Source organism: Brachionichthys hirsutus, chromosome 4 (genome assembly GCF_040956055.1).
Source record: "Brachionichthys hirsutus isolate HB-005 chromosome 4, CSIRO-AGI_Bhir_v1, whole genome shotgun sequence".
In the NCBI taxonomy this organism is placed as follows: domain Eukaryota; kingdom Metazoa; phylum Chordata; class Actinopteri; order Lophiiformes; family Brachionichthyidae; genus Brachionichthys; species Brachionichthys hirsutus.
The window spans coordinates 16,686,338-16,710,827 of NC_090900.1; the positions used below are offsets into that span (position 1 = coordinate 16,686,338).

The 24,490-nt window shown below is 52.9% G+C and overlaps 1 protein-coding gene across 1 annotated transcript; it reads left to right on the plus strand.

Moving 5' to 3' along the window:
- Nucleotides 1-918: 918 nt before the first annotated feature.
- On the plus strand, nucleotides 919-23,153 carry LOC137892991 (rapamycin-insensitive companion of mTOR-like). Its single transcript, XM_068738415.1, has 38 exons — nucleotides 919-982; nucleotides 1,102-1,149; nucleotides 6,142-6,239; nucleotides 7,313-7,377; nucleotides 7,528-7,659; nucleotides 7,764-7,827; nucleotides 8,647-8,773; nucleotides 10,655-10,824; nucleotides 10,920-10,987; nucleotides 11,165-11,232; nucleotides 11,300-11,382; nucleotides 11,670-11,757; nucleotides 11,862-11,952; nucleotides 12,029-12,095; nucleotides 12,180-12,260; nucleotides 13,542-13,642; nucleotides 13,757-13,922; nucleotides 14,129-14,230; nucleotides 14,313-14,359; nucleotides 16,151-16,286; nucleotides 17,137-17,336; nucleotides 17,408-17,534; nucleotides 17,605-17,769; nucleotides 17,843-17,919; nucleotides 17,998-18,076; nucleotides 18,261-18,370; nucleotides 18,435-18,522; nucleotides 18,598-18,690; nucleotides 18,802-18,908; nucleotides 19,082-19,311; nucleotides 19,380-19,781; nucleotides 19,815-20,376; nucleotides 20,927-21,186; nucleotides 21,304-21,492; nucleotides 21,565-21,717; nucleotides 21,868-21,991; nucleotides 22,059-22,197; nucleotides 22,265-23,153. The coding sequence occupies exons 1-38, from the start codon at nucleotides 934-936 to the stop codon at nucleotides 22,343-22,345; spliced, it is 5,037 nt and encodes a 1,678-aa protein (XP_068594516.1). The 5' UTR covers nucleotides 919-933; the 3' UTR covers nucleotides 22,346-23,153.
- The last annotated feature ends 1,337 nt before the right edge of the window (nucleotides 23,154-24,490 follow it).

Here is a 24,490-nt window from a genome sequence, read left to right on the forward strand (position 1 = left end):
CGTCAGCATTTCCGGTCTCGTGTTGTGTGTCCAGAGGAAACGAGTCGAGCTACGTCACTGTTACACGGTTAAAGGCTTGCTGACGTCAGCGTTCGTGTTTACCGTTGCTGCCCGACCGACGGCTAAGCTAGCAGGCAGCCTCGGTAAACTAGCTAGCAACGGCCTTAGCCGAGCTGAAACCGGAAGTTATGAAGACATCTTAACAATACTTTCAACATCTCCATGATTCGAAAGGAGTAGATAGAATAATTAAATTCTTATTTGTGTCTGCCCCCACCTTTTTATTTATTTATCATAATCATTACAAGATGGTCCCAGCCCTTCCTGTTTGATCCGAGGAGCCTTTAAATCATATCTGCATCAAACAGCTTGTTATTAGGGTCGATATCAATGAAACAACCTCCCGCTAGACCCGAGCGTGGCACAAACATGGCAGGAGGAATATATTTCATCAGGCTTTTAGCTTAATTTATTCATTCATTCTCTCGGCTGCTCTCTCCCGTGCAGGTCCCAGCTGAGGCCGGAGCCTATTCCAGCTGGCTATGGTGGTGGGGTACACCCTGGTCGCGTCGCCAGCACATTGCAGGGCCACACGAAAGACAAAAAATCACGCCCAGTCACACCTATGAACAATTTGAGTCATTGAAAGTGTGTTTAAGGTGTAATGTTGTGAATGCATTTCTACGAAAACGCTATAAATAAATAGAAGAAGAAGAAGAAGCGTATTTTGTTTATTGATCTATTAATAGCTGCTTCCTCGATCATCATGCTGTCGCCAGGTCAGGTGTGTGCCGAGTCCCTGGCGACGTTACAGAGGAATGCAGGAAATCCATCTGATCTCAGGTCTGCCGTGGCTATCTCGCGACAAACTCTGTTGTCTGTTTTCTCGCGAGAATCTGCGAAGTTTCCGGTGTTGTGTATGTTCCTGGAAACATGGCGGCCAGCTTCCGCGGCCGTCCTATCCGGAGTCTTCGGATGCGAGGTAAGGCTGAAAACTCGCGGGTTGGTGTCAGTAACGCAGGATTCTGGAGGCCGTGGGTTTCCTGCGTGGATGACCCTGCGGTGAGCCTTCATCATGCCCGCGGTGTGTGTTTCTGACAGGGCGGAACGACAGCGGGGAGGAGAACGTCCCGCTGGACCTGAGCAGAGGTAAGCAGCGGCTTCATCGCATCGCCTTCTGCGACCTCTGGCCCCGTGGAGGGACCATCCGGCCGCCGGCGCGCTGGTCGTGACGCTACACTTGTTATTTGGTCACTTTTACCGTTCTGTTTCGCCTAATAACATTGCGGGTGATTTGTTGATAACTAACTAACTAGCTGGGTTAGCGTTAGCTAGCTGCCACGGCTAACCAGCCATGACGACGCTCTGTTGTTGTGAGGGACCGTCTGTTATTAGTCCAGCCGGCTTCGAGTGCTGGAGTCCTGCCCTGGTCAGCACCGCCTGGACGAGGCACCCGGCTCCAAGCCGCTAGCTCCGGGGGCGCAGGGAGGCTTTCAGGATCACCCTGATGCCCGGTCCGTCCAGACCGACTCCAGCGGTTCCGTCTTTGGACTCAAAAACCGTCCGGCTAGGGTTAGTGTTAGTGCAGTAGGTCAGTGTGTGTTAGTGTTAGTGCAGTAGGTCAGTGTGTGTTAGTGTTAGTGCAGTAGGTCAGTGTGTGTTAGTGTTAGTGCAGTAGGTCAGTGTGTGTTAGTGTTAGTGCAGTAGGTCAGTGTGTGTTAGTGTTAGTGCAGTAGGTCAGTGTGTGTTAGTGTTAGTGCAGTAGGTCAGTGTGTGTTAGTGTTAGTGCAGTAGGTCAGTGTGTGTTAGTGTTAGTGCAGTAGGTTAGTGTGTGTTAGTGTTAGTGCAGTAGGTCAGTGTGTGTTAGTGCAGTAGGTCAGTGTGTGTTAGTGCAGTAGGTCAGTGTGTGTTAGTGTTAGTGCAGTAGGTCAGTGTGTGTTAGTGTTAGTGCAGTAGGTCAGTGTGTGTTAGTGTTAGTGCAGTAGGTCAGTGTGTGTTAGTGTTAGTGCAGTAGGTCAGTGTGTGTTAGTGTTAGTGCAGTAGGTCAGTGTGTGTTAGTGTTAGTGCAGTAGGTCAGTGTGTGTTAGTGTTAGTGCAGTAGGTCAGTGTGTGTTAGTGTTAGTGCAGTAGGTTAGTGTGTGTTAGTGTTAGTGCAGTAGGTCAGTGTGTGTTAGTGTTAGTGCAGTAGGTCAGTGTGTGTTAGTGTTAGTGCAGTAGGTCAGTGTGTGTTAGTGTTAGTGCAGTAGGTCAGTGTGTGTTAGTGCAGTAGGTCAGTGTGTGTTAGTGCAGTAGGTTAGTGTGTGTTAGTGCAGTAGGTTAGTGTGTGTTAGTGTTAGTGCAGTAGGTTAGTGTGTGTTAGTGTTAGTGCAGTAGGTCAGTGTGTGTTAGTGTTAGTGCAGTAGGTCAGTGTGTGTTAGTGTTAGTGCAGTAGGTCAGTGTGTGTTAGTGCAGTAGGTCAGTGTGTGTTAGTGCAGTAGGTCAGTGTGTGTTAGTGCAGTAGGTCAGTGTGTGTTAGTGTTAGTGCAGTAGGTTAGTGTGTGTTAGTGTTAGTGCAGTAGGTCAGTGTGTGTTAGTGCAGTAGGTCAGTGTGTGTTAGTGCAGTAGGTTAGTGTGTGTTAGTGCAGTAGGTTAGTGTGTGTTAGTGTTAGTGCAGTAGGTCAGTGTGTGTTAGTGTTAGTGCAGTGGGTCAGTGTGTGTTAGTGTTAGTGCAGTAGGTCAGTGTGTGTTAGTGTTAGTGCAGTAGGTTAGTGTGTGTTAGTGTTAGTGCAGTAGGTCAGTGTGTGTTAGTGTTAGTGCAGTAGGTCAGTGTGTGTTAGTGTTAGTGCAGTAGGTTAGTGTGTGTTAGTGTTAGTGCAGTAGGTTAGTGTGTGTTAGTGCAGTAGGTCAGTGTGTGTTAGTGTTAGTGCAGTAGGTCAGTGTGTGTTAGTGTTAATGCAGTAGGTCAGTGTGTGTTAGTGTTAGTGCAGTAGGTCAGTGTGTGTTAGTGTTAATGCAGTAGGTCAGTGTGTGTTAGTGTTAGTGCAGTAGGTCAGTGTGTGTTAGTGCAGTAGGTCAGTGTGTGTTAGTGTTAGTGCAGTAGGTCAGTGTGTGTTAGTGTTAGTGCAGTAGTTTAGTGTGTGTTAGTGCAGTAGGTTAGTGTGTGTTAGTGTTAGTGCAGTAGGTCAGTGTGTGTTAGTGTTAGTGCAGTAGGTCAGTGTGTGTTAGTGTTAGTGCAGTAGGTTAGTGTGTGTTAGTGCAGTAGGTTAGTGTGTGTTAGTGCAGTAGGTTAGTGTGTGTTAGTGCAGTAGGTTAGTGTGTGTTAGTGTTAGTGCAGTAGGTTAGTGTGTGTTAGTGCAGTAGGTCAGTGTGTGTTAGTGTTAGTGCAGTAGGTCAGTGTGTGTTAGTGTTAGTGCAGTAGGTCAGTGTGTGTTAGTGTTAGTGCAGTAGGTCAGTGTGTGTTAGTGTTAGTGCAGTAGGTCAGTGTGTGTTAGTGTTAGTGCAGTAGGTTAGTGTGTGTTAGTGTTAGTGCAGTAGGTTAGTGTGTGTTAGTGTTAGTGCAGTAGGTTAGTGTGTGTTAGTGTTAGTGCAGTAGGTCAGTGTGTGTTAGTGTTAGTGCAGTAGGTCAGTGTGTGTTAGTGTTAGTGCAGTAGGTTAGTGTGTGTTAGTGTTAGTGCAGTAGGTTAGTGTGTGTTAGTGTTAGTGCAGTAGGTTAGTGTGTGTTAGTGCAGTAGGTTAGTGTGTGTTAGTGTTAGTGCAGTAGGTCAGTGTGTGTTAGTGTTAGTGCAGTAGGTCAGTGTGTGTTAGTGTTAGTGCAGTAGGTCAGTGTGTGTTAGTGTTAGTGCAGTAGGTTAGTGTGTGTTAGTGTTAGTGCAGTAGGTTAGTGTGTGTTAGTGTTAGTGCAGTAGGTTAGTGTGTGTTAGTGTTAGTGCAGTAGGTCAGTGTGTGTTAGTGCAGTAGGTCAGTGTGTGTTTGTGTTAGTGCAGTAGGTCAGTGTGTGTTAGTGTTAGTGCAGTAGGTCAGTGTGTGTTAGTGTTAGTGCAGTAGGTCAGTGTGTGTTAGTGTTAGTGCAGTAGGTCAGTGTGTGTTAGTGTTAGTGCAGTAGGTCAGTGTGTGTTAGTGTTAGTGCAGTAGGTCAGTGTGTGTTAGTGTTAGTGCAGTAGGTCAGTGTGTGTTAGTGTTAGTGCAGTAGGTCAGTGTGTGTTAGTGCAGTAGGTCAGTGTGTGTTAGTGTTAGTGCAGTAGGTCAGTGTGTGTTAGTGTTAGTGCAGTAGGTCAGTGTGTGTTAGTGCAGTAGGTCAGTGTGTGTTAGTGTTAGTGCAGTAGGTCAGTGTGTGTTAGTGTTAGTGCAGTAGGTCAGTGTGTGTTAGTGTTAGTGCAGTAGGTCAGTGTGTGTTAGTGTTAGTGCAGTAGGTCAGTGTGTGTTAGTTTTAGGGTTCTGCTCCGTCGCTGAAACATGAGTTTTTATTGTCATTGTTGCCCTGCAAACAACGAGACACACACACACACACACACACATCATGCATGTATATGCATAGGGGCCCCAGAGCATGAGCATAGCGTGAAGGCGCCGCCATGATCGGTGCACCCGGAGCGATGCCTTGCTCAAGGGCACCTCGGCAGTGCTGAATGAATGAATATATTTATTAGATAGAATGTTAGAGTACAAGTAGAGTCACACAGTAGCATGTATTACAGTACAATTACAGTCTAACAGTAGCATGTATTACAGTACAAGTACAGTCTAACAGTAGCATGTATTACAGTACAAGTACAGTCACACAGTAGCATGTATTACAGTACAAGTACAGTCACACAGTAGCATGTATTACAGTAAACTGTAGCATGTATTACAGTACAAGTACAGTCACACAGTAGCATGTATTACAGTCACACAGTAGCATGTGTTACAGTACAAGTACAGTCAAACAGTAGCATGTATTACAGTACAAGTACAGTCAAACAGTAGCATGTATTACAGTACAAGTACAGTCTAACAGTAGCATGTATTACAGTACAAGTACAGTCACACAGTAGCATGTATTACAGTACAAGTACAGTCACACAGTAGCATGTATTACAGTAAACTGTAGCATGTATTACAGTACAAGTACAGTCACACAGTAGCATGTATTACAGTCACACAGTAGCATGTGTTACAGTACAAGTACAGTCAAACAGTAGCATGTATTACAGTACAAGTACAGTCAAACAGTAGCATGTATTACAGTACAAGTACAGTCACACAATAGCATGTACTACAGTACAAGTACAGTCAAACATCCTGTCTCAGAGGAGCATTTCTTGCGGTCTTGTTTCCGTTGAAAGTCCTTCGTACATAAATCATCCACAATTGACAATACAAGTTTAACAATACAAATAAAAATAAAACCAATATTCAATAACTCAATTGATGCAACGTAACATTATAAAAATAAAAATAAAATGATTTTACACCGCCGATGCAAACTAACAATTAATCTAAAATAAATTACACCACTGATGCAAAATGACAATGAATGACAATAAATTACATAAATTACAATAAATTAATAGGGCAATTAATATGTGCAACGTAGGTGGACAAAAAGGGGGGGGGGGGGGGTTTGATCCGGAGAGAGTCGTGATGACTATCTCCGTTTCTGTCCCCCTGAAAGGTGTATTTTTAGGGCCGTTTTGAAGGAGGCCAAAGAGGTGCATGTTTTGAGGGCAGGAGTCAAACCGTTCCACCCTTAGGGGGCAGTATTGTAGAAAGATGATGCTCTGAGGGTAAAACTGGCCCCTCTCCAGCCACCAGCACACATTCTTTATGTTGTCTGGGCTGGGACTTGAACCGGTGACCCAGGACGTCTCCCTCTCTGACGCGCTGCTCAGATCCTCCAGCGTGGACTTTGGTCCAGTAAAACGAGTCCATCGGTTGAACAGTTCCGATGCGTTTAGATTCTGAGTTCAAGGTTCAAACTGAAGGTTCTCCGGGGCCGCTGGTTGCTGCTCGACGTTTGTCTGAGCCGCGCTTCCCCGCTCAGGTCCTGCTTTTACTTGTTTTGACTGTACACTTCTACGCTAAGCTAACTTCCTTCCTGCAACACGTCGGTCACGCTTCGTCCGCTGATATTACGTGACGCTCGTCTTGGCTAAATTCTACTTTCTTTACCGTCTTCTGCAGAATCTTCAGAAAACTTCCGTGAGATCCTTCAAAATGTGGCCAAACCGCATGGAGTCAGTAACATGCGGAAGCTGGGCCACCTGAACAACCTGATCAAGGTAAGCGTGTAGAGTAGACCATGTTAGAGCAGTGGGTGCTAGCATGACTCGCCGTTCAGCCATCTGTAGACCCCCCCCCCCCCCCCCCGCACTCTGGCCGAATGTGCATCAAAGCAAAGATTCATTTCTGTTTTTAAAGCTCAAAGCTTTTCTGTTCTGATGGATGAATGATCAAGAAGTTCCAGATTTGCGTCTCTGAAGGCAACTAGAACTAGAAAGACAATCAGAGACTGCAGACTCCGCCTCCAATAGACTATTGGATCTTGTGAGACAGTAAACAGGGCTTCCGGATCAGAGGGGCCAAACCTGCTCTAGCTTGCTGCTCCGGAACGTACTACAAGACTCCTTCTGGACTCTTTTTCCCATCATGCCATTCGTGTCCCTCCCTCTTAAAGTGGCAGTTTACAGCACAGGCACAATTCCAGATGTAAAAATAATTCTAGAATCTGGATCACGATCCGGATCAACGCCATTCTCGGGGAGGACCGAGCCACGGACAGAACCTTGCTTGTGTAAAAATCTCAAGTCGATTGGGTTACTAGTTTTTGAGTTATGCGCTCGGACAGACAAACAGACAAACAAACAGACAAACAAACGCACACAATTGCAATACCCTCGCCTCCCCTTCGGCGAGGGTAACTAGATTGCATTCAGATGTTCTGGAGCACAGATAAAGGGGAGTCGTCGTATTCAGGAGGGGGGGAACACTGAGAGAAGAATTGGCCTGAACACATTTTCTGATGAGGGGGAAGAAGATGAAGATGGCCTTCAGTGCAGAGTTGGGATAAACTCATGGAAATGGTGGTTTTAGATTTGGCTGGCCCGTGATGGACCGGTGACCCGCCCATTTCGATTTGGCTGGCCCGCCCACCCAGCAGTCTGCAGTGAACCCTGCAGGCTGACGTGTGTCTGGACGCCCTGGGGGGGTTAGGGTTACCTCCGTACCTCGGTCGTCTCCTCAGGAACGTTGTAACACAACATGTTGGACTTGTGTGTCCTGGAATGTGATGTTGATGCTGAAAGCACGTTGCGTTGCCATGGCAGCAGCTCATACGCTGTTGTCTGTGTTTCAGCTGCTATGCAGTGTTAGCCACCGGGAGGAACATTTTGGGTTCACGTACGAAGAAATCATCATTTGGTGAGTTTGGTACTGGCCGTGTTCCTCCTGCTCAGCGTGCTGGCTTGTTATTAATGCGGTGGAGTGAAGACAGATGAAACGGTGATGGGGGGGGGGCAGGAAGGCGTGTCCATGGTGAATCTGGACTGATCCAGTGACTCTCATCCCCAGTCTGCGACTGGCTCTGCTGAATGAGGCCAAGGAGGTGCGGGCTGCGGGGCTGCGGTCGCTCCGCTACCTCATCCGAGACGCCGTCGTGCTGCAGAAAGTCCTGAAACTCCAGGTGGATTATTTGGTGGCCAGGTGAGATTGACCTCATTGACCTGTTTAGTCAAAGAAAGGCCTTCCAGGTGTTCCCCCTCCTGCTGGCATCACTTTTCTGACACAATGTTTTTCTGCTTGTTTAGATGCATCGACATCCAGCAGAGTAACGAGGGGGAGAGGACTCAGGCTCTGAGGCTGGTCCGAAAGGTAAGCTCTGTGTGTGAGCCCAGAACGTTGCTTTGGACCTCCAGCTCTGTGTGTGAGCCCAGAACGTTGCTCTGGACCTCCAGCTCTGTGTGTGAGCCCAGAACGTTGCTCTGGACCTCCAGCTCCGTGTGTGAGCCCAGAACGTTGCTCTGGACCTCCAGCTCTGTGTGTGAGCCCAGAACGTTGCTTTGGACCTCCAGCTCTGTGTGTGAGCCCAGAACGTTGCTTTGGACCTCCAGCTCTGTGTGTGAGCCCAGAACGTTGCTCTGGACCTCCAGCTCTGTGTGTGAGCCCAGAACGTTGCTCTGGACCTCCAGCTCCGTGTGTGAGCCCAGAACGTTGCTCTGGACCTCCAGCTCTGTGTGTGAGCCCAGAACGTTGCTTTGGACCTCCAGCTCTGTGTGTGAGCCCAGAACGTTGCTTTGGACCTCCAGCTCTGTGTGTGAGCCCAGAACGTTGCTTTGGACCTCCAGCTCTGTGTGTGAGCCCAGAACGTTGCTTTGGACCTCCAGCTCTGTCTGTGAGCCCAGAACGTTGCTCTGGACCTCCAGCTCCGTGTGTGAGCCCAGAACGTTGCTTTGGACGTTGCTTTGGACCTCCAGCTCTGTCTGTGAGCCCAGAACGTTGCTCTGGACCTCCAGCTCCGTGTGTGAGCCCAGAACGTTGCTCTGGACCTCCAGCTCCGTGTGTGAGCCCAGAACGTTGCTTTGGACGTTGCTTTGGACCTCCAGCTCTGTCTGTGAGCCCAGAACGTTGCTCTGGACCCGCGTCACTGACACAACCCTGTTTGATTCTGTGACTCACCTGTCCCTCCTGTAGATGATCACTGTCAACGCGATGCTGCTCCCCTCCTCAATAGCGAACTCCCTCATCGCCGTGGGAACCGACGGCCTCCAGGAGAGAGACCGCATGGTCCGAGCCGCCATCGCCATCGTGTGTGAGCTCGGTGAGCAAGATACACAACGCAGAAGCGTTCCTGACAGGTAGAGGGTAGATCAGGAGCCCAGGTAGGAGACCTGTCCTCTATGCAGACGACTGTCTACTGCACCAGCGAGGCTACGTATATAGTATCGTGTATTAATATACACTGGCAGCTAATAATATAGAATATACGCTGTGTGAAATGTTAATAAACCTCAAACCGGAATATCTCAGAAGGTAAAAGTACGCTTTTGGCTCTTTTTAGGAGAATTATTCTGCCACTAAATGAAAATGGAACTTTTTCCCAACCGTCTCTTGAATAGTTCCGTAAGTTGATCTGTGGATCGACGTTTGTTCAGTCGGGTGAGGCGGGGGCCCCACACACGTCACGGTGGTTGCTAGCACGCAGTCCTTTACCTGCACCACTGCATGATGAGGTCCAGCAGCACACCTCCACCTGGCTGATCCGTCAACCATCACCTCACCAGTCCAGTGAGGAGGTGGTCCAGTTTCAGCCTTGCTTACCTGGGCCATGTCTCTGAGCAGGCTCAGGTAGAGAGCGGTTCTGGATCATGACATCACGGGTTCCTGCTAGCTTTGCGTTTGATTCCTCTCAAATCTTTGGCCGTTAATTTGCATCTATTGTTTTTGTGATCAAATATTTGATGGTTCTGTGATCACGCCCCAATAACTCACTCTGGAAGACCTTTTACCGTTTTGCTCTTCAGTCAGTTAGATCTCTTCATTGGGCCACACCTTGATGGAGTATTGATCTCTTTAGGCCACTCCCTCCCTCATTACATAAATACACCTGATAGGCTTCATTCCACTGGGCATTGAGGTTTATACAATACCTGTATACAAAAAATAAAGATATACTGTAGTCAGAATATTCGCTCGCCTCATAATTGTGCACACGGTGTAGTATAATGTAGTAGGTTGCAGTATACCCAACAAAATAGCAGTACGTATACCCACAGAAATAAAAGCCTTCCTAAGCTGGACACAAAGCTGCTAATTAACAATATTGAAATCAAAGTCTCTTGTACAAAATGTCTTGGTATTTTAGTTGATGATAGATTGTCCTGGGGAAACCATATTAGGTATGTATGTAAAACATGATGAAGTCCTATGGTATTATCAGAAGATAATCACTCCGGTTTAATTGATCCTTATTTGACTTACTGTAGCAGTTTGGGCCGCTTCGTATTCATCACCTTAATCAGATACTCTTAATTCAGAAAAGATTCTTGAGAATGATTACAAACTCTAACAATCAAGCACCATCTGCTCCTTTATTTAACAAATTTAAACTTTTGTCTATTTTTTCTATTAATATGTTTGAAACAGGTCTGTTTATGTTTAAATTTATTCACTATAAACAAGATATTCCAGGCACTTTTCACAAATTCTTTGTCTGATATCCACTCGTATTCAGTAAGAGGTCAGAAACATTTTATTTTACCGCTTTGTCGTACATCGAGTCATAAATTCTTTATCAAATTCCGTGGTCCCTCCCCAACTTTGGAACTCCTTAGACAAGTTGTTAAAACTATTATCTACGTACACAATGTTTAAGTCTAATTTGGTGAAGTATATTCTGTCCAGGCATGTATAGTATTCTGAAATTAATTTATAGTTTGTATGATCTTTGTTCTTGTTGTTTCTTTTGTTTTTGATTTTGTATTTATTTTACTTCTTGTTTGCTGGGTTTTTCCGTGTATCTTTTCCTTTTAGCTTTTATTTATCCTCCTTTTTTTGTTTTATATATATATTGATTGATTTTGTTTAGTTAACCTGAACTTGAGGGGAGGCTTTTTATATGAGCCCTTATTTGCCTTTGTAATGTTTTGTTTATGTTTATTATTGTGCGGTATAATGTAGTATTACTGTGTGTACGTTGTAGCTCTGAAGAACCCGGAGGTGGTGGCCCGGCGGGGGGGGCTCAGCACCATCCTGAAGAGTGTGATCGACTGCCAGCTGAGCCGAATCAACGAAGCTCTGATCACCACCGTCCTCCATCTGCTCAACCACCCACGCACCCGCCAGTACGTGCGCGTGGACGTGGAGCTCGAGGTACGCACCGGGTCACGCTGGGGGGGCCGGGCTGGGGGGGCCGGGCTGGGGGCTGCCGTCTGTCCTCATCCGTCCTTTGTCTGTCGTCTTTGCAGCAAATCCTCGCCCCGTTCACAGACTTCCACTATCGGCACAACGCAGACACGGCGGAAGGGCAGCTCAAGTGAGTGTGTGTGGGGGGGTGGGTTTTAGTGACTCGACCTTTGACCCCAGTGCGGCAGCCTGAGGATGAACAGCCAATCAGGATCGTTGTTTATGTGCTACACCAGATCTACGCGGTTGACCGTCTCACACTGATGCTGTTTGTGGATCAGGTTTTAAATGTCGTCCCCGTTCTCAGGGAGGACAGGGAGTCCCGCTTCCTGTCCAGTAGGATGGCCATCGTGGCGGCCTTTCGCTCCTGGTCTGGTGAGAACTCGAGGGAACCAGCGCCTGTTCTGTCGGCAGCTTTATTCATGCTCTCTTTCCTTCTCAGGGATTATCAACCTATGCAAGGCTGGGAATTCTGGAATCCAGTCTTTAGTCGGCTTACTCTGCATACCAAATATGGAAGTTAGAGTGAGTATGGAAGCTCCGCCTCCCCAGTCTTTGTCTTGCCTGTCCCAGTAGCTCTAATGCAGCTCCCCTGACCCGGGACTGGTGCCGGCCCAGGCCGGTTGCAGCTAGAACCCACAGTAGATGCTTCTCCACGCTGTTGAGGTTCTGCCCAGGATGCTGCGGTTGTTGGGCAACGGCAGAGCTACCCTGGAGAACCCGGGGCACCGTAACCCTGACACTTTCCAGGTGTTGCTGCTACCTGTTCAGGTGTGCTGTACCACTGAGCCCCAGCATTATTCCCCCTGCAGAAAGGCTTGCTGGAGGTGCTCTATGAGATATTCCGGCTGCCTCTTCCTATTGTAACTGAAGACTTTACAGAAGCTCTTCTCAGTGTTGGTGAGTAAAATGTCTCTTGTGTTCGACTTCCTGTCAGTGTTGTGTTACTTCCTGTTCAGTCCAGTAGTCCCGACGCATCGTTTTACGCTAATGCTGGTCCTCAGACCCCGGCAGGTTCCAGGACACCTGGAGACTATCTGACGGGTTTGTTGCTGCTGAGGCCAAAGTCATGCTTCCCCACCGGGCCCGGTCCAGGTGAGATGATGTCATCGACCACCTGGCAGCTCAGTGTCGACACGTTTTCTAAGGGGACTCTTGTTGGCTTCTTTAGACCTGATCTGATGGACAACTACCTGGCCTTCGTTCTGTCTGCCTTCATCGCCAGCGGCCTGTTGGAGGTGAGCTGTGGAACGAAGGTTCTGGTCGTGTCTGAATGTTCTATGCAGTGAACGCTGGTCTTCATCCTCCTCTTCTTCATGTAGGGTCTGGTTGAGGTTGTGACTAGTGCTGATGACCAGCTTGCGGTTCGAGCCACCATCCTCTTGGGAGAACTTCTTCACATGGTACATTTATAAAGTCTGAAAAGAACCCAGTAGGTTCCAGCAGGATTCTGGCTGAAGCCAGTTTAGTAAACCGGTGGAACCCTGGCTCCAGTTAGCGCAGTGCTCGTTGCATACAGTCCATCTATGTTAGTCCAGCTACGGTCCATAGAGAGGCTGCTGGTCTCTGCTGGTCTCTACGGGTCTCTGCTGGTCTCTACGGGTCTCTACTGGTCTCTACGGGTCTCTACGGGTCTCTATGGGTCTCTATGGGTTCTACGGGTCTTTATGGGTTCTACGGGTCTCTATGGGTCTCTACGAGTCTCTACGGGTCTCTACGAGTCTCTACGGGTCTCTGCTGGTCTCTACGGGTCTCTACTGGTCTCTACGGGTCTGTACGGGTCTGTACGGGTCTCTATGGGTTCTACGGGTCTCTATGGGTTCTACGGGTCTCTATGGGTCTCTACGAGTCTCTACGGGTCTCTACGGGTCTCTACGAGTCTCTACGAGTCTCTACGGGTCTCTACGGGTCTCTATGGGTTCTACGGGTCTCTACGGGTCTCTATGGGTTCTACGGGTCTCTACGGGTCTCTATGGGTTCTACGGGTCTCTACGGGTCTCTATGGGTTCTACGGGTCTGTACGGGTCTCTACGGGTCTCTACGGGTCTCTATGGGTTCTACGGGTCTGTACGGGTCTCTACGGGTCTCTATGGGTTCTACGGGTCTGTACGGGTCTGTACGGGTTACGGGTCTCTACGGGTTCTACGGGTCTCTATGGGTTCTACGGGTCTCTATGGGTTCTACGGGTCTGTACGGGTCTCTACGGGTCTCTATGGGTTCTACGGGTCTCTACGGGTCTGTACGGGTCTCTACGGGTCTCTACGGGTCTGTACGGGTCTCTATGGGTTCTACGGGTCTCTATGGGTTCTACGGGTCTGTACGGGTCTCTACGGGTCTCTATGGGTTCTACGGGTCTCTACGGGTCTGTACGGGTCTGTACGGGTCTGTACGGGTCTCTACGGGTCTCTACGGGTCTGTACGGGTCTGTACGGGTCTCTACGGGTCTCTACGGGTCTGTACGGGTCTGTACGGGTCTCTACGGGTCTCTACGGGTCTCTACGGGTCCCAGCAAATCGGAAGAGCAGCAAAAGGACTCTGTGCGGGAGGATTAGGTGTTATTATGTCCTGGCCGGCATGCAGCGGTTCCTCGGTGAGGGACACCGTCCCCGCCCTAGTCTGTAGGTGGGTGATCAGGTGTGGCACCTGTCTGTGGATGATGTTGGTTGTTCATGCTCCTCCCTCAGGCAAACGGCATCCTTCCTCATTCTCACAGTCACCACCTGCACTGCCTCCCCACCCTCATCAACATGGCAGCCTCATTCGACATCCCGCAGCAGAAACGACTGTGAGTACCGCCCGACACGCCGCACGCCGCACGCCGCACGCCGCACGCCGCACGCCGCACGCCGCCGCCCACGGGCAAACCCAAAGGCCCCCAACCTGTGTGCTGTTATTCTAGTCGGGCAAGTGCAGCAGTCAACAATCTGAAGCGATTCCACGAGAAGAAGAAGAACGGCTTGAACCCACACAGTCTCTACCTGGACCACATCATCCGCAAGTCTGTGGCGTCCCACAACCGCCGAGAGTCTCACTCCCGGGCCCACAGGGACATCTACGTCATCAAGGTCAGCCCCGCCCCCCTGGGGGGAGCAGCCGGGTCACTGTTCTAGTTCCAGGAAACCTCGATCAGATCAGAAGTTAAGCTTCTCCAGCTGCTGAGTTACATTCAGAGGTCAACCTGCAGAGGTCAACCTGCAGAGGTCAACCTGCAGAGGTCAACCTGACAGGCGGATGTAAAATGGCCGCTGGTGTGTGTGTGTGTGTCGTTCAGGACACAGAGGAGGCCCTGATGATGAACCTGAGGGACAGTCACATTCTCAACCACAAGCACAACCTGGAGTGGAACTGGTTGCTCATCGCCACCGTCCTGAAGGTCGGGCTGTCCTGTCCTCACGCGGCACTCGGGTGTCTCGTTGGTCTTCCTAGCCTAACTTTCAAATGTCCTTCTGCTCCAGTGGCCCAACGTGAACCTCAGGAACAACAAAGACGAGCAGATGCACAGGTGAGGCTGGTTCCCGCTTTAAACGTCCTGTTTACGTCCCGCTGGTCTTTGTGTCCTGTTTTAAACGCCGCTGGTCTTTGTGTCCTGTTTACGTCCCGCTGGTCTTTGTGTCCCGTTTACGTCCCTGGTCTTTGTGTCCTGTTTTAAACACCGCTGGTCTTTGTGTCCTGTTTACGTCCCGCTGGTCTTTGTGTCCCGTTTACGTCCCGCTGGTCTTTGTGTCCTGTTTACGTCCCGCTGGTCTTTGTGTCCTGTTTTAAACGCCGCTGGTCTTTGTGTCCCGTTTACGTCCCGCTGGTCTTTGTGTCCTGTTTACGTCCCGCTGGTCTTTGTGTCCTGTTTACGTCCCGCTGGTCTTTGTGTCCTGTTTTAAACGCCGCTGGTCTTTGTGTCCCGTTTACGTCCCGCTGGTCTTTGTGTCCTGTTTTAAACGCCGCTGGTCTTTGTGTCCTGTTTACGTCCCGCTGGTCTTTGTGTCCCGTTTACGTCCCTGGTCTTTGTGTCCTGTTTACGTCCCGCTGGTCTTTGTGTCCTGTTTACGTCCCGCTGGTCTTTGTGTCCTGTTTACGTCCCTGGTCTTTGTGTCCTGTTTTAAACGCCGCTGGTCTTTGTGTCCTGTTCACGTCCCGCTGGTCTATGTGTCCTGTTTTAAACGCCGCTGGTCTTTGTGTCCTGTTTACGTCCCGCTGGTCTTTGTGTCCTGTTTTAAACGCCGCTGGTCTTTGTGTCCCGTTTACGTCCCGCTGGTCTTTGTGTCCCGTTTACGTCCCGCTGGTCTTTGTGTCCCGTTTACGTCCCTGGTCTTTGTGTCCTGTTTTAAACGTCCCTGGTCTTTGTGTCCTGTTTACGTCCCGCTGGTCTTTGTGTCCTGTTTACGTCCCGCTGGTCTTTGTGTCCTGTTTTAAACGCCCCTGGTCTTTGTGTCCTGTTTACGTCCCTGATCTTTGTGTCCTGTTTACGTCCCGCTGGTCTTTGTGTCCTGTTTACGTCCCGCTGGTCTTTGTGTCCTGTTTTAAACGCCGCTGGTCTTTGTGTCCCGTTTACGTCCCGCTGGTCTTTGCGTCCTGTTTACGTCCCGCTGGTCTTTGTGTCCCGTTTACGTCCCGCTGGTCTTTGTGTCCCGTTTACGTCCCGCTGGTCTTTGTGTCCCGTTTACGTCCCTGGTCTATGTGTCCTGTTTTAAACGCCGCTGGTCTTTGTGTCCTGTTTACGTCCCGCTGGTCTTTGTGTCCTGTTTACGTCCCGCTGGTCTTTGTGTCCTGTTTTAAACGCCGCTGGTCTTTGTGTCCCGTTTACGTCCCGCTGGTCTTTGTGTCCCGTTTACGTCCCGCTGGTCTTTGTGTCCCGTTTACGTCCCTGGTCTTTGTGTCCCGTTTACGTCCCTGGTCTTTGTGTCCTGTTTTAAACGCCGCTGGTCTTTGTGTCCCGTTTACGTCCCTGGTCTTTGTGTCCCGTTTACGTCCCTGGTCTTTGTGTCCTGTTTTAAACGCCGCTGGTCTTTGTGTCCCGTTTACGTCCCTGGTCTTTGTGTCCTGTTTTAAACGCCGCTGGTCTTTGTGTCCCGTTTACGTCCCTGGTCTTTGTGTCCCGTTTACGTCCCTGGTCTTTGTGTCCTGTTTTAAACGCCGCTGGTCTTTGTGTCCCGTTTACGTCCCGCTGGTCTTTGTGTCCCGTTTACGTCCCTGGTCTTTGTGTCCTGTTTTAAACGCCGCTGGTCTTTGTGTCCCGTTTACGTCCCTGGTCTTTGTGTCCCGTTTACGTCCCTGGTCTTTGTGTCCTTTGGTGCTGCAGGTTTGTGCGGCGGCTGCTGTTCTTCTACAGGCCCAGCAGCAAGCTGTATGCAGGCATGGCGTTGGACCATCCCAAGGCCAGACAGCTCACTGTGGTCGGCTGTCAGTTTGTGGACTTCCTCATGGACTCAGATGAGGTCAGATGACAAACGGCCCCTTCCTCTCTTGCCGGTTTCTAATCATGTCAGACCGGCTAATCAATATGATCAATATGCTGTCATAGGCCAGCACTGGTGGCTTAACATCATGACACACTGAGCTCCTCCCCCTTTATCTGGCTATTCATGTTATAAATATATGTGAGTGATCTCTCTCTCTCCCCTGTAGTCTTGTGCTCTCTCTACCTCTGTCTGCGGTGCTGCAGAACCTGGACCTGTGTCCCTCAACCCTGATGTCCAAATCACTAGCATTAGCATTTATAGCTTTATATAGCAGCTCTTTAGTCAGTATCTTGTTTTGCAGCCTCTCTCTCTCTCTCTCTCTCTCTCTCTCGCTCTCTCTCTCAACCCAGCCGGTCAGACAGATGTCCTCCCACTATGAGTCTTAGCTTCTGTTCAAGGTTTCTGCCTGTTAAAGGGAAGTTTTTTCTTGCATCCGTCTCCAAAGTTCTTGTTCTTGTGGGTCTCGTTGGGTTCTGTCTGTCCCTGCTACTCCTGTGAAGTGTCCTGAGATAACTTCCTGTCCTGAGATAACTTCCTGTCTTGAGATAACTTCCTGTCCTGAGATAACTTCCTGTCCTGAGATAACTTCCTGTCCTGAGATAACTTCCTGTCCTGAGATAACTTCCTGTCTTGAGATAACTTCCTGTCTTGAGATAACTTCCTGTCTTGAGATAACTTCCTGTCCTGAGATAACTTCCTGTCCTGAGATAACTTCCTGTCCTGAGATAACTTCCTGTCCTGAGATAACTTCCTGTCCTGAGATAACTTCCTGTCCTGAGATAACTTCCTGTCTAGAAATCAAACTGAATTGAATCCCTGTGTCCAGGACGGGCAGGGCTACCTGGAGGACCTGGTGAGGGACATGGTGTCGTGGCTGTCCTCGTCCTCGGGGCTGAAGCCTGAGCGCTGTCTGCAGAGTAACGGCCTCCTCACCACGCTCAGCCAACACTACTTCCTGTTCCTGGGGACGCTGTCTGCTCACCCACAGGGGGTGAAGCTGCTGGAGAAGTGTGGCCTGTTTCAGTGGTGGGCGTCGAGGGACACTGTGTCTCCGGAGGCTGCTGGTTCTGTCCCAACCGCTCTGCTCTGTTTCACAGCCTGCTGGCTCTGTGCTCCGTGAAGAACCAGGACGCTGTGCTGAAACTCTCCGTGTCCACGCTGGACTACAGCAGAGACGGTCTGGCCAGAGTCATCCTGTCCAAGATCCTCACGGCTGCTGCTGATGTAAGACGGCGTTGCACCTTCCGGGGACTCGTCCTCCAGGTAGCCGCTAACTCCTCCTTGTCGCTAGCAGCCGTGCAGGTTATACGCCACCAAACACCTTCGGGTGCTGCTTCGTGCCGGCGTGGAGTTCTTCAGCAGCTGGGGCATGGAGCTTCTGGTCACCCAGCTCCACGACCACAGCAAGACCGTGTCCTCGGAGGCTCTGGACATCCTGGACGAGGCCTGCGAGGACAAGGTGGCAGTGATTCCTTCCTCCCTCCAGACTACACCCGTTCTGTGTGACTCATCATGTCTGTCCTGGTTCCCAGGCCAACCTCCACGCACTCGTCCAGCTGAAACCAGCTCTGTCCCACCTGGGAGACAAGGGCCTCCTGCTGCTCCTCAGGTGGGCGCTGAGGCTTCCGTGTTTCTCGTGCAGCAGCTGTCCCACGCGTCTTCATTCCCCTCTGCTTGCGTTCTTCAGGTTCCTGTCCATTCCCAAAGGCTTCTCCTACCTCAACGAGAGGGGCTACGTCAGCAAGCAGCTGGACAGGTGGCAGAAGGTAGACTGTGTGAAGTGTGTGTGTAGAGACGAGAGTGTGTGTCCATCAGCCCCTCCCATCCAAGAACACCTCAGAGTTTAGGGTCTAGGGTCTGCTGACCCTGAACCTCGCTGAAGAGCTCCAGGTGAGGGCTGGAGGTAGCACACCTGTGAGGTCATTCCATTCACCCTCACGCTGATTACAGGAATACAACTACAAGTACGTGGATCTGATCGAGGAGCAGCTCAACGAAGCCCTGACCACCTACCGCAAGCCTGTCGATGGCGACAACTACGTCAGACGCAGCAACCAAAGGTGAGGGGGCGGGCTTTCCCCGGCCGCCGGGACTCTGTCTGATCGCCTCTGCTTGTGTCTCCAGGTTACAAAGACCAAACGTCTACCTGCCCGTGCACCTCTATGGTCAGCTGGTCCATGACAAGACCGGCTGTCACCTGCTGGAGGCTCAGGTAACGCTCCTCCCTTCTCCTGCCGGCGGTGCCGTCTGTCCGCTGACGCCTGCCTGTCCGTCTGTCTGTCTGCAGAGTGTGGTTCCGGACCTCAGCTACACGGTCCGCTCCCCGATGCTGGACACCTGGGAGGGCATTAAACAGCTGAAGGCGGCGCTCTGGGCCCTGGTCCGTATGCCGCGCGCTAGCCGTTCGCTAGCCGTGCGCTAGCCGTTCGCTAGCCGTTCGCTAGCACGCTAAGGCAGAGGTGCTCACTGAGCTCCCTGTGTCCCCTCTCAGGCTAACATCGGCTCCTCAAACTGGGGTCTGAACCTCCTCCAGGAGGAGAACGTCATTCCTGACATCCTGGCGTTGGCCCAGCACTGCGAGGTGCTCTCGGTTCGAGGGTAAGCTCCTCCCACCTTCAGAATGTTGACCCTAAGCAGCCGTTCCTGGTGGCAAGGACGCTTAGAGTAGAACCCACTAGAACCAGAACCTTCAGCTCTCCTGTAGCCCCCCCCCGACCTCTGACCACACCCCTCTGTGGGGGTCCGGTCCGAATCTTGTCCCGCCTCCACAGGACCTGTGTGTACGTGCTGGGTGTGATCGCTAAGACCAGGCAGGGCTGTGAGGTTCTGAAGCCGTTTGGGTGGGACGCGGTGAGACACAGTCGCAGGACGCCGTGGCCCGTCACGCCCGACGAGGTGGACACGCAGCCGAGGTCCGAGCTGTCCTCGGTCCCGAGCACGCTCAGCTTGTACTCGGAGTCCACCAGCTCACGCCACAACAGCGAGAGCGAGTCTCAGCCCGGTAAGGAGCGCCGCCCTGCCCCGCCCCGCCCCGGACCTCGTGTCCTTCATCACTGTCTCTCGTTCCAGGTATGTACCTCCTGGATGACGACAGGTGTGATGCTCTGGACCCGGCAGACGAGCCCCCCTTCTACCTGCAGTCCAAGTCCAGCAAGGAGCGCAGCCCCTTCACCATCCTGGCCTCGACGCGCTTCGTCCGCGCCCGCTTCCTCAACTCCCTGTCCCTCCCCAGCAAGAAGCTGCGCTCCACCAGCGACCCCAAGACCCCGTCGGGCTGCCGCACCCCCACCGAGCTGAAGACGGGGAGCATGAGGCGGAACAGGACGGTGACGGAGCCCTCCGTCTACAGCCCCCACCAGGGGGACGTCTTCACCTCCGTGTTCAACGGCAGGATGCAGAAGAGCCCCACCGTCAGCCTGGAGACCTCCTTCGTCGGGACGAGGGGGGGCTCTGAGGAGCAGCTGCTCCGGGGTGGGGGCTCGGGACTCGGACTCGGGGCCGTAGAGCCCCCCAGCAGGGAGCGTCTAGCGGGAGGAGACGGCGGCTCCTCCTCCAGCGGGGGCAACGTGGGGGGGGGCGGGACTCAGTTTAAGAGCCGCAGCCAGAGCTTCAACACGGACACCACAACCAGCGGCATCAGCTCCATGAGCTCCAGCCCCTCCAGGGAGGCCGGGGGGGCCCCGGAGCCGGACTCCTCCGACTGCGTGAGTCTGAACACGGTGGTGTCGGCCAAGACCGTCAAAACCCCGTCCTCCCTCGCCCCCCAGGCTCAGACCGACCACGTGTCCACATCAAAGTCCTCCAGCGTGTCCCTGGTCCCGCCCGGCTCCTCGCACACCCTCCCCCGCCGGGGTCAGTCCCTGAAGGCCCCGTCGGACTGCAGCTTCATGTACACCAGCCCCCGGGACGCGCTAGGCTACGCTACGCTGAAGCGGCTGCAGCAGCAGCGGATGCACACGTCTTTGTCCCACAGCGAAGCGCTGGCGTCCCCCGCCAAAGACGTGCTGTTCACCGACACCATCACCATGAAGACCGGCAGCCTGGACTCCAGGCTCACGCCGCGCAGGTGAGGAGGGGGCGGCGCCGTCTGTCTTTGACGCGCTGCGGCGTGTTCTCTGTGACCCTCTGCTGTGTCTGTCAGGCTGTCAGAGAGGAGGGGGGCCGTTATAAACCCGGACCGCAGGCTGGCCAGGACGCTCGTACCGCGGTGGGTGGGCCTCAGCGGCGTCCTCCTGGAGACGTAGCTCCTAGCGCCTCAGCTAGCCGCTTAGCTTAGCATAAAGTGCAGCTTCCCGCTGGCTGTTCCCACCTTTAGTTGTTCCCCTTCCCTGAGGAGATGGAACCCGACACCCGGATGGTTCAGCATGAAGTGGGCGTAACGAGCAGAGGGCACAAAGTCAGAGTCCTCACAGCGCAGGTTATTGATCATCAAAGGCAGGAGAGGCTTCAGGGCAGTCAATGATTCAATCGTTAAATGAGGACGATTGATCCGGTTGATCAGAAGCCCATTTGGACCTCAGCACGTCCCAGGATGAGGCGCTGGGACGTCCTCCTGTAGCTGCTGCTCAGTAACTGTTCATGCCCCGCCCCTCTGCCCCCCCTCTGCCCCCCCCCAGGTTCCTGAAGGCTCTGAGCTTTGCCTCTCTGGATAAAGAGGAGCTGCTCAGTCCCATCAACCAAAGCACGCTGCAGCGCTGCTCCTCCAGCCGCTCCATGGCGTCCGGCGCCTCGTACGGTTGCTATGACGACTACATCGGGCTCGCCCTGCCGGTGGACATCAACCACGTTTTCCACATCAGAGAGCCGGCCTACTTTCAGCAGAGGGTCAGCCCGCCGTCGGAGGAGCGGAGACGCTTCGTCTTTGGCGACGGAGACGGTAAATTTAGAAACGTTGTTCCTTTATTTGAACAGCGCTAACCACTGTGCCACCGTGCTGCAGAGCAACGCGACAGCAGCAATGTGTCTGTGGTTACCATGGTTTCACCTGCTGCAGGTGATAGGCCCGCCCTCCCGGCGCTGAAGCAGCAGTTCAGCATCTCTGAGCTCATCCACAGCCAGAACGTCGCCGTGGGCTCGGAGGAGACGGGCCTGCAGGACCACGCCGAGGAGAACTGCCTCTACTGCGTGGGGGGCGTGGTCCTGGGGCGCCCCGCCCAGCCGCAGACCAACACACCTCACACAGGTGAGCCGCTCAGCGGTCCGGGGACACCATGTCCTCAGAGCAGGAGGTAACCGGTGACCTTTGTTCCGTCAGACTACGTCGACTTCCCCTCATGGGGGGGGCAGGGCGGCCATCGTCTGGAGGTGATGCCTCAGTCCAAGTTCTCAGGTGTGTCCGGCTGCAGCGACGCCGCCGTGTCACAGGGCTCCGTCTGTGGCACGCCCACACCTGGTGACATCGTCATAGGCAAGGCCACGACAAGCCGCAGCCCCCCCACACACACATGTTCATCTATTGATTACCAATAATTCAGTGTTAATCAGCACTCACCTGGAGGGTTATCAATAACAACCATCTTCTATAGGTTGATCTCCAGTATTGATTGTGTTTATTTAGGAGGCAAGGCGATATCAGAAGATGGCCCCGCCTCCCGCGTTCTGCTGAGGAAGGAGGTTCTGCGCCTCATCATCAACCTCAGTTCTTCTGTCGGAACCAAAGGACATGAAACGGGACTCCTGACGTAAACCCCGCCCCCTCCGTGTCCCCCAGGTGAGTCCATCAGAGACTCATTTGTCCTTGTCCTGCAGGATCAAGGAGAAGTTCCCGTACGCCTTCGACGACGTCTGCCTCTACTCCGAGGTCTCCCACCTGTTGGCCCACTGCATGTTCCGCCTGACCTCCAGGCGCTTCATCCAGGAGCTCTTCCAGGACGTGCAGTTCATGCCGGTAGGTCCCGCTGCAGGAGGCGTGGCCTCTGAGCCTGTCCGCAGGCTCACGCTCGCTTTGTCCTCAGATGTACGAGGAAGCAGAGGCGATCCTGAGGAAGCTCCCGAAGCCTGTGGAGGAGGACGTTGACCCTCCTGCAGAGTCCTGAGCGTCCTCCCGCGGTGCACAGGCCCCGCCCCCCTGCTGAGAGAAAGACCAGGAGGACGGAGAGGAGGCGGAGGCGGCTAGAAACGAAGGACATCGTGTCTGTAAAGGAGAGCAGTTGAACCAGATCCTGTTTTCAGGTGAGGATCACAAAGACTCGCGTTTTAAAAGAAGATGAAGATGAAGATGAAGAAGAAGAAGAAGAAGAAGATTCTCTCAGCATTTTATCCAGAGGCGTTTCAGTCACGAAAGGAATCCGGCCGGTCGTCTACCTGGTGGTTCCTCTGATGAAACGGGACGCTGCTGTCTGTAGACTCACCTGGGGCCTGCACGGCCCCCGCCCCGCCCCGCCCCGCCCAAACTGTCCCAGCCAGACATGTGCTCCTCTGTGCCGGCAGGTATCACACGACTGCTTTCCTAGTTCTTGTATCTCTGACAGTCAGACGGAACCAAACACACGTTCTCACCGGAACCCGCCGGCCGACTTGTGATGTCACCTCGGCGTCATTTATCAGCCCCGAATACGTTCCCACGATGCAACATCACTGTCTGTCATTGGCTGAGACGGAGGAGGAGGAGCTGGAGGGAGGTGCGATGACTTCAGGTTGCCAGGGAAACGGGAGCTCTGTTTCCATTGGCTGGTTTTGCTCTAATGCTGCTACACAAATGGACCAGAGACGATTGATAGATCGGTGATCTGATCGGTTATTTATATTTTCCTGTGTTGTAATTTAAGAAGTTCTTGCTTTCCCGTGTAGAATGTGTTCAGAATGTTTGCAGAACCTACGGCCCGTCCGAGGGAATAAACGGAACCGGAAACATCCGCTCTGCTGCTTCTTCTCCGTCGGAATGATGGGAATGTCCAACTCCCTGCTGCTGGGGGGGGGTGGGGGGGGCAGCAGGTGGTTGAGCGGGTCGTCCTATGATCGAAAGGTTGGCGGTTTGATTCCCGGCCACAGGCACGGCAGGTCAAGGTGACTCCACATTGCTGCACCAATCAGATGGCCTGTTGCTGTTGCTGGTTTCCATGCCAACGCAGCTCAGATACATGTTGTTAGCAGAGGGGGGGGGGGGGGGGGGGCGTCCAGCGTGTGACCCTGCAGAAATCAAACATGGCTTGTTTCTCTCAGATGTTTAAATCTGTGCCGGTGACGCTTCTCCTCTGCCGAGATGACCCCCCTAACCCTAACCCTAACCCCCCCCCCCCCCCCGACAGGTGTGGCTTAAGACGCTGATTAGACAGCAGGATTATTGCACAGGTGTGCTTTAGGCTGGTCACAATAAAAGGTTTGTTTCATTCTAAAAGCTGAATGGTCAAACATCGATGCCCCCCCCCCCCCCCCTCAGATCCAATATTCATCAGGGTCCTGGTTCTGGTGAGACCTGAAGGACAAACAGCCCGACGTGAAGCTCGGTCCAAAAGACGTCATCTGAGTTTGATTTAGTTTAAGGACAACGTTGAGTCAGACGTCCAGGACCCGGTTCGTGTCTCCGGGCTGAGACGTCCATCGTGACGGGGGAGGACACCGCCGAGGACACCGCCGGAGGACACCGCCGAGGACACCGCCGAGGACACCGCCGGAGGACACCGCCGAGGACACCGCCGAGGACACCGCCGAGGACACCGCCGAGGACACCGCCGGAGGACACCACCGGAGGACACCGCCGAGGACACCGCCGGAGGACACCGCCGAGGACACCGCCGGAGGACACCGCCGGGGACACCGCCGGAGGACACCGCCGGAGGACACCGCCGGGGACACCGCCGGAGGACACCGCCGGAGGACACCGCCGGGGACACCGCCGGAGGACACCGCCGAGGACACCGCCGAGGACACCGCCGGAGGACACCGCCGGGGGACACCGCCGGAGGACACCGCCGGAGGACACCGCCGGAGGACACCGCCGGAGGACACCGCCGGAGGACACCGCCGGAGGACACCGCCGGGGGACACCGCCGGAGGACACCGCCGGAGGACACCGCCGGAGGACACCGCCGGAGGACACCGCCGGAGGACACCGCCGGAGGACACCGCCGGGGACACCGCCGGAGGACACCGCCGGAGGACACGGAAAATGTTCGCCTTCGAAGTCAGAGTGTTTCGGCTGAGAGGCCGTGAAGCGACGATGCGTCATTCCCACGTGTCAC

What these genes read in the sequence shown, in the direction of transcription:
- LOC137892991 (XM_068738415.1), top strand. Translation starts at nt 934, where the DNA reads ATGGCGGCCAGCTTCCGCGGCCGTCCTATCCGGAGTCTTCGGATGCGA. An exon ending in TACGAAGAAATCATCATTTG is followed by an intron (nt 7,378 to 7,527) that starts GTGAGTTTGGTA and finishes TCTCATCCCCAG; the next exon opens with TCTGCGACTGGCTCTGCTGA. An exon ending in GGCCTCCTGCTGCTCCTCAG is followed by an intron (nt 17,920 to 17,997) that starts GTGGGCGCTGAG and finishes TGCGTTCTTCAG; the next exon opens with GTTCCTGTCCATTCCCAAAG.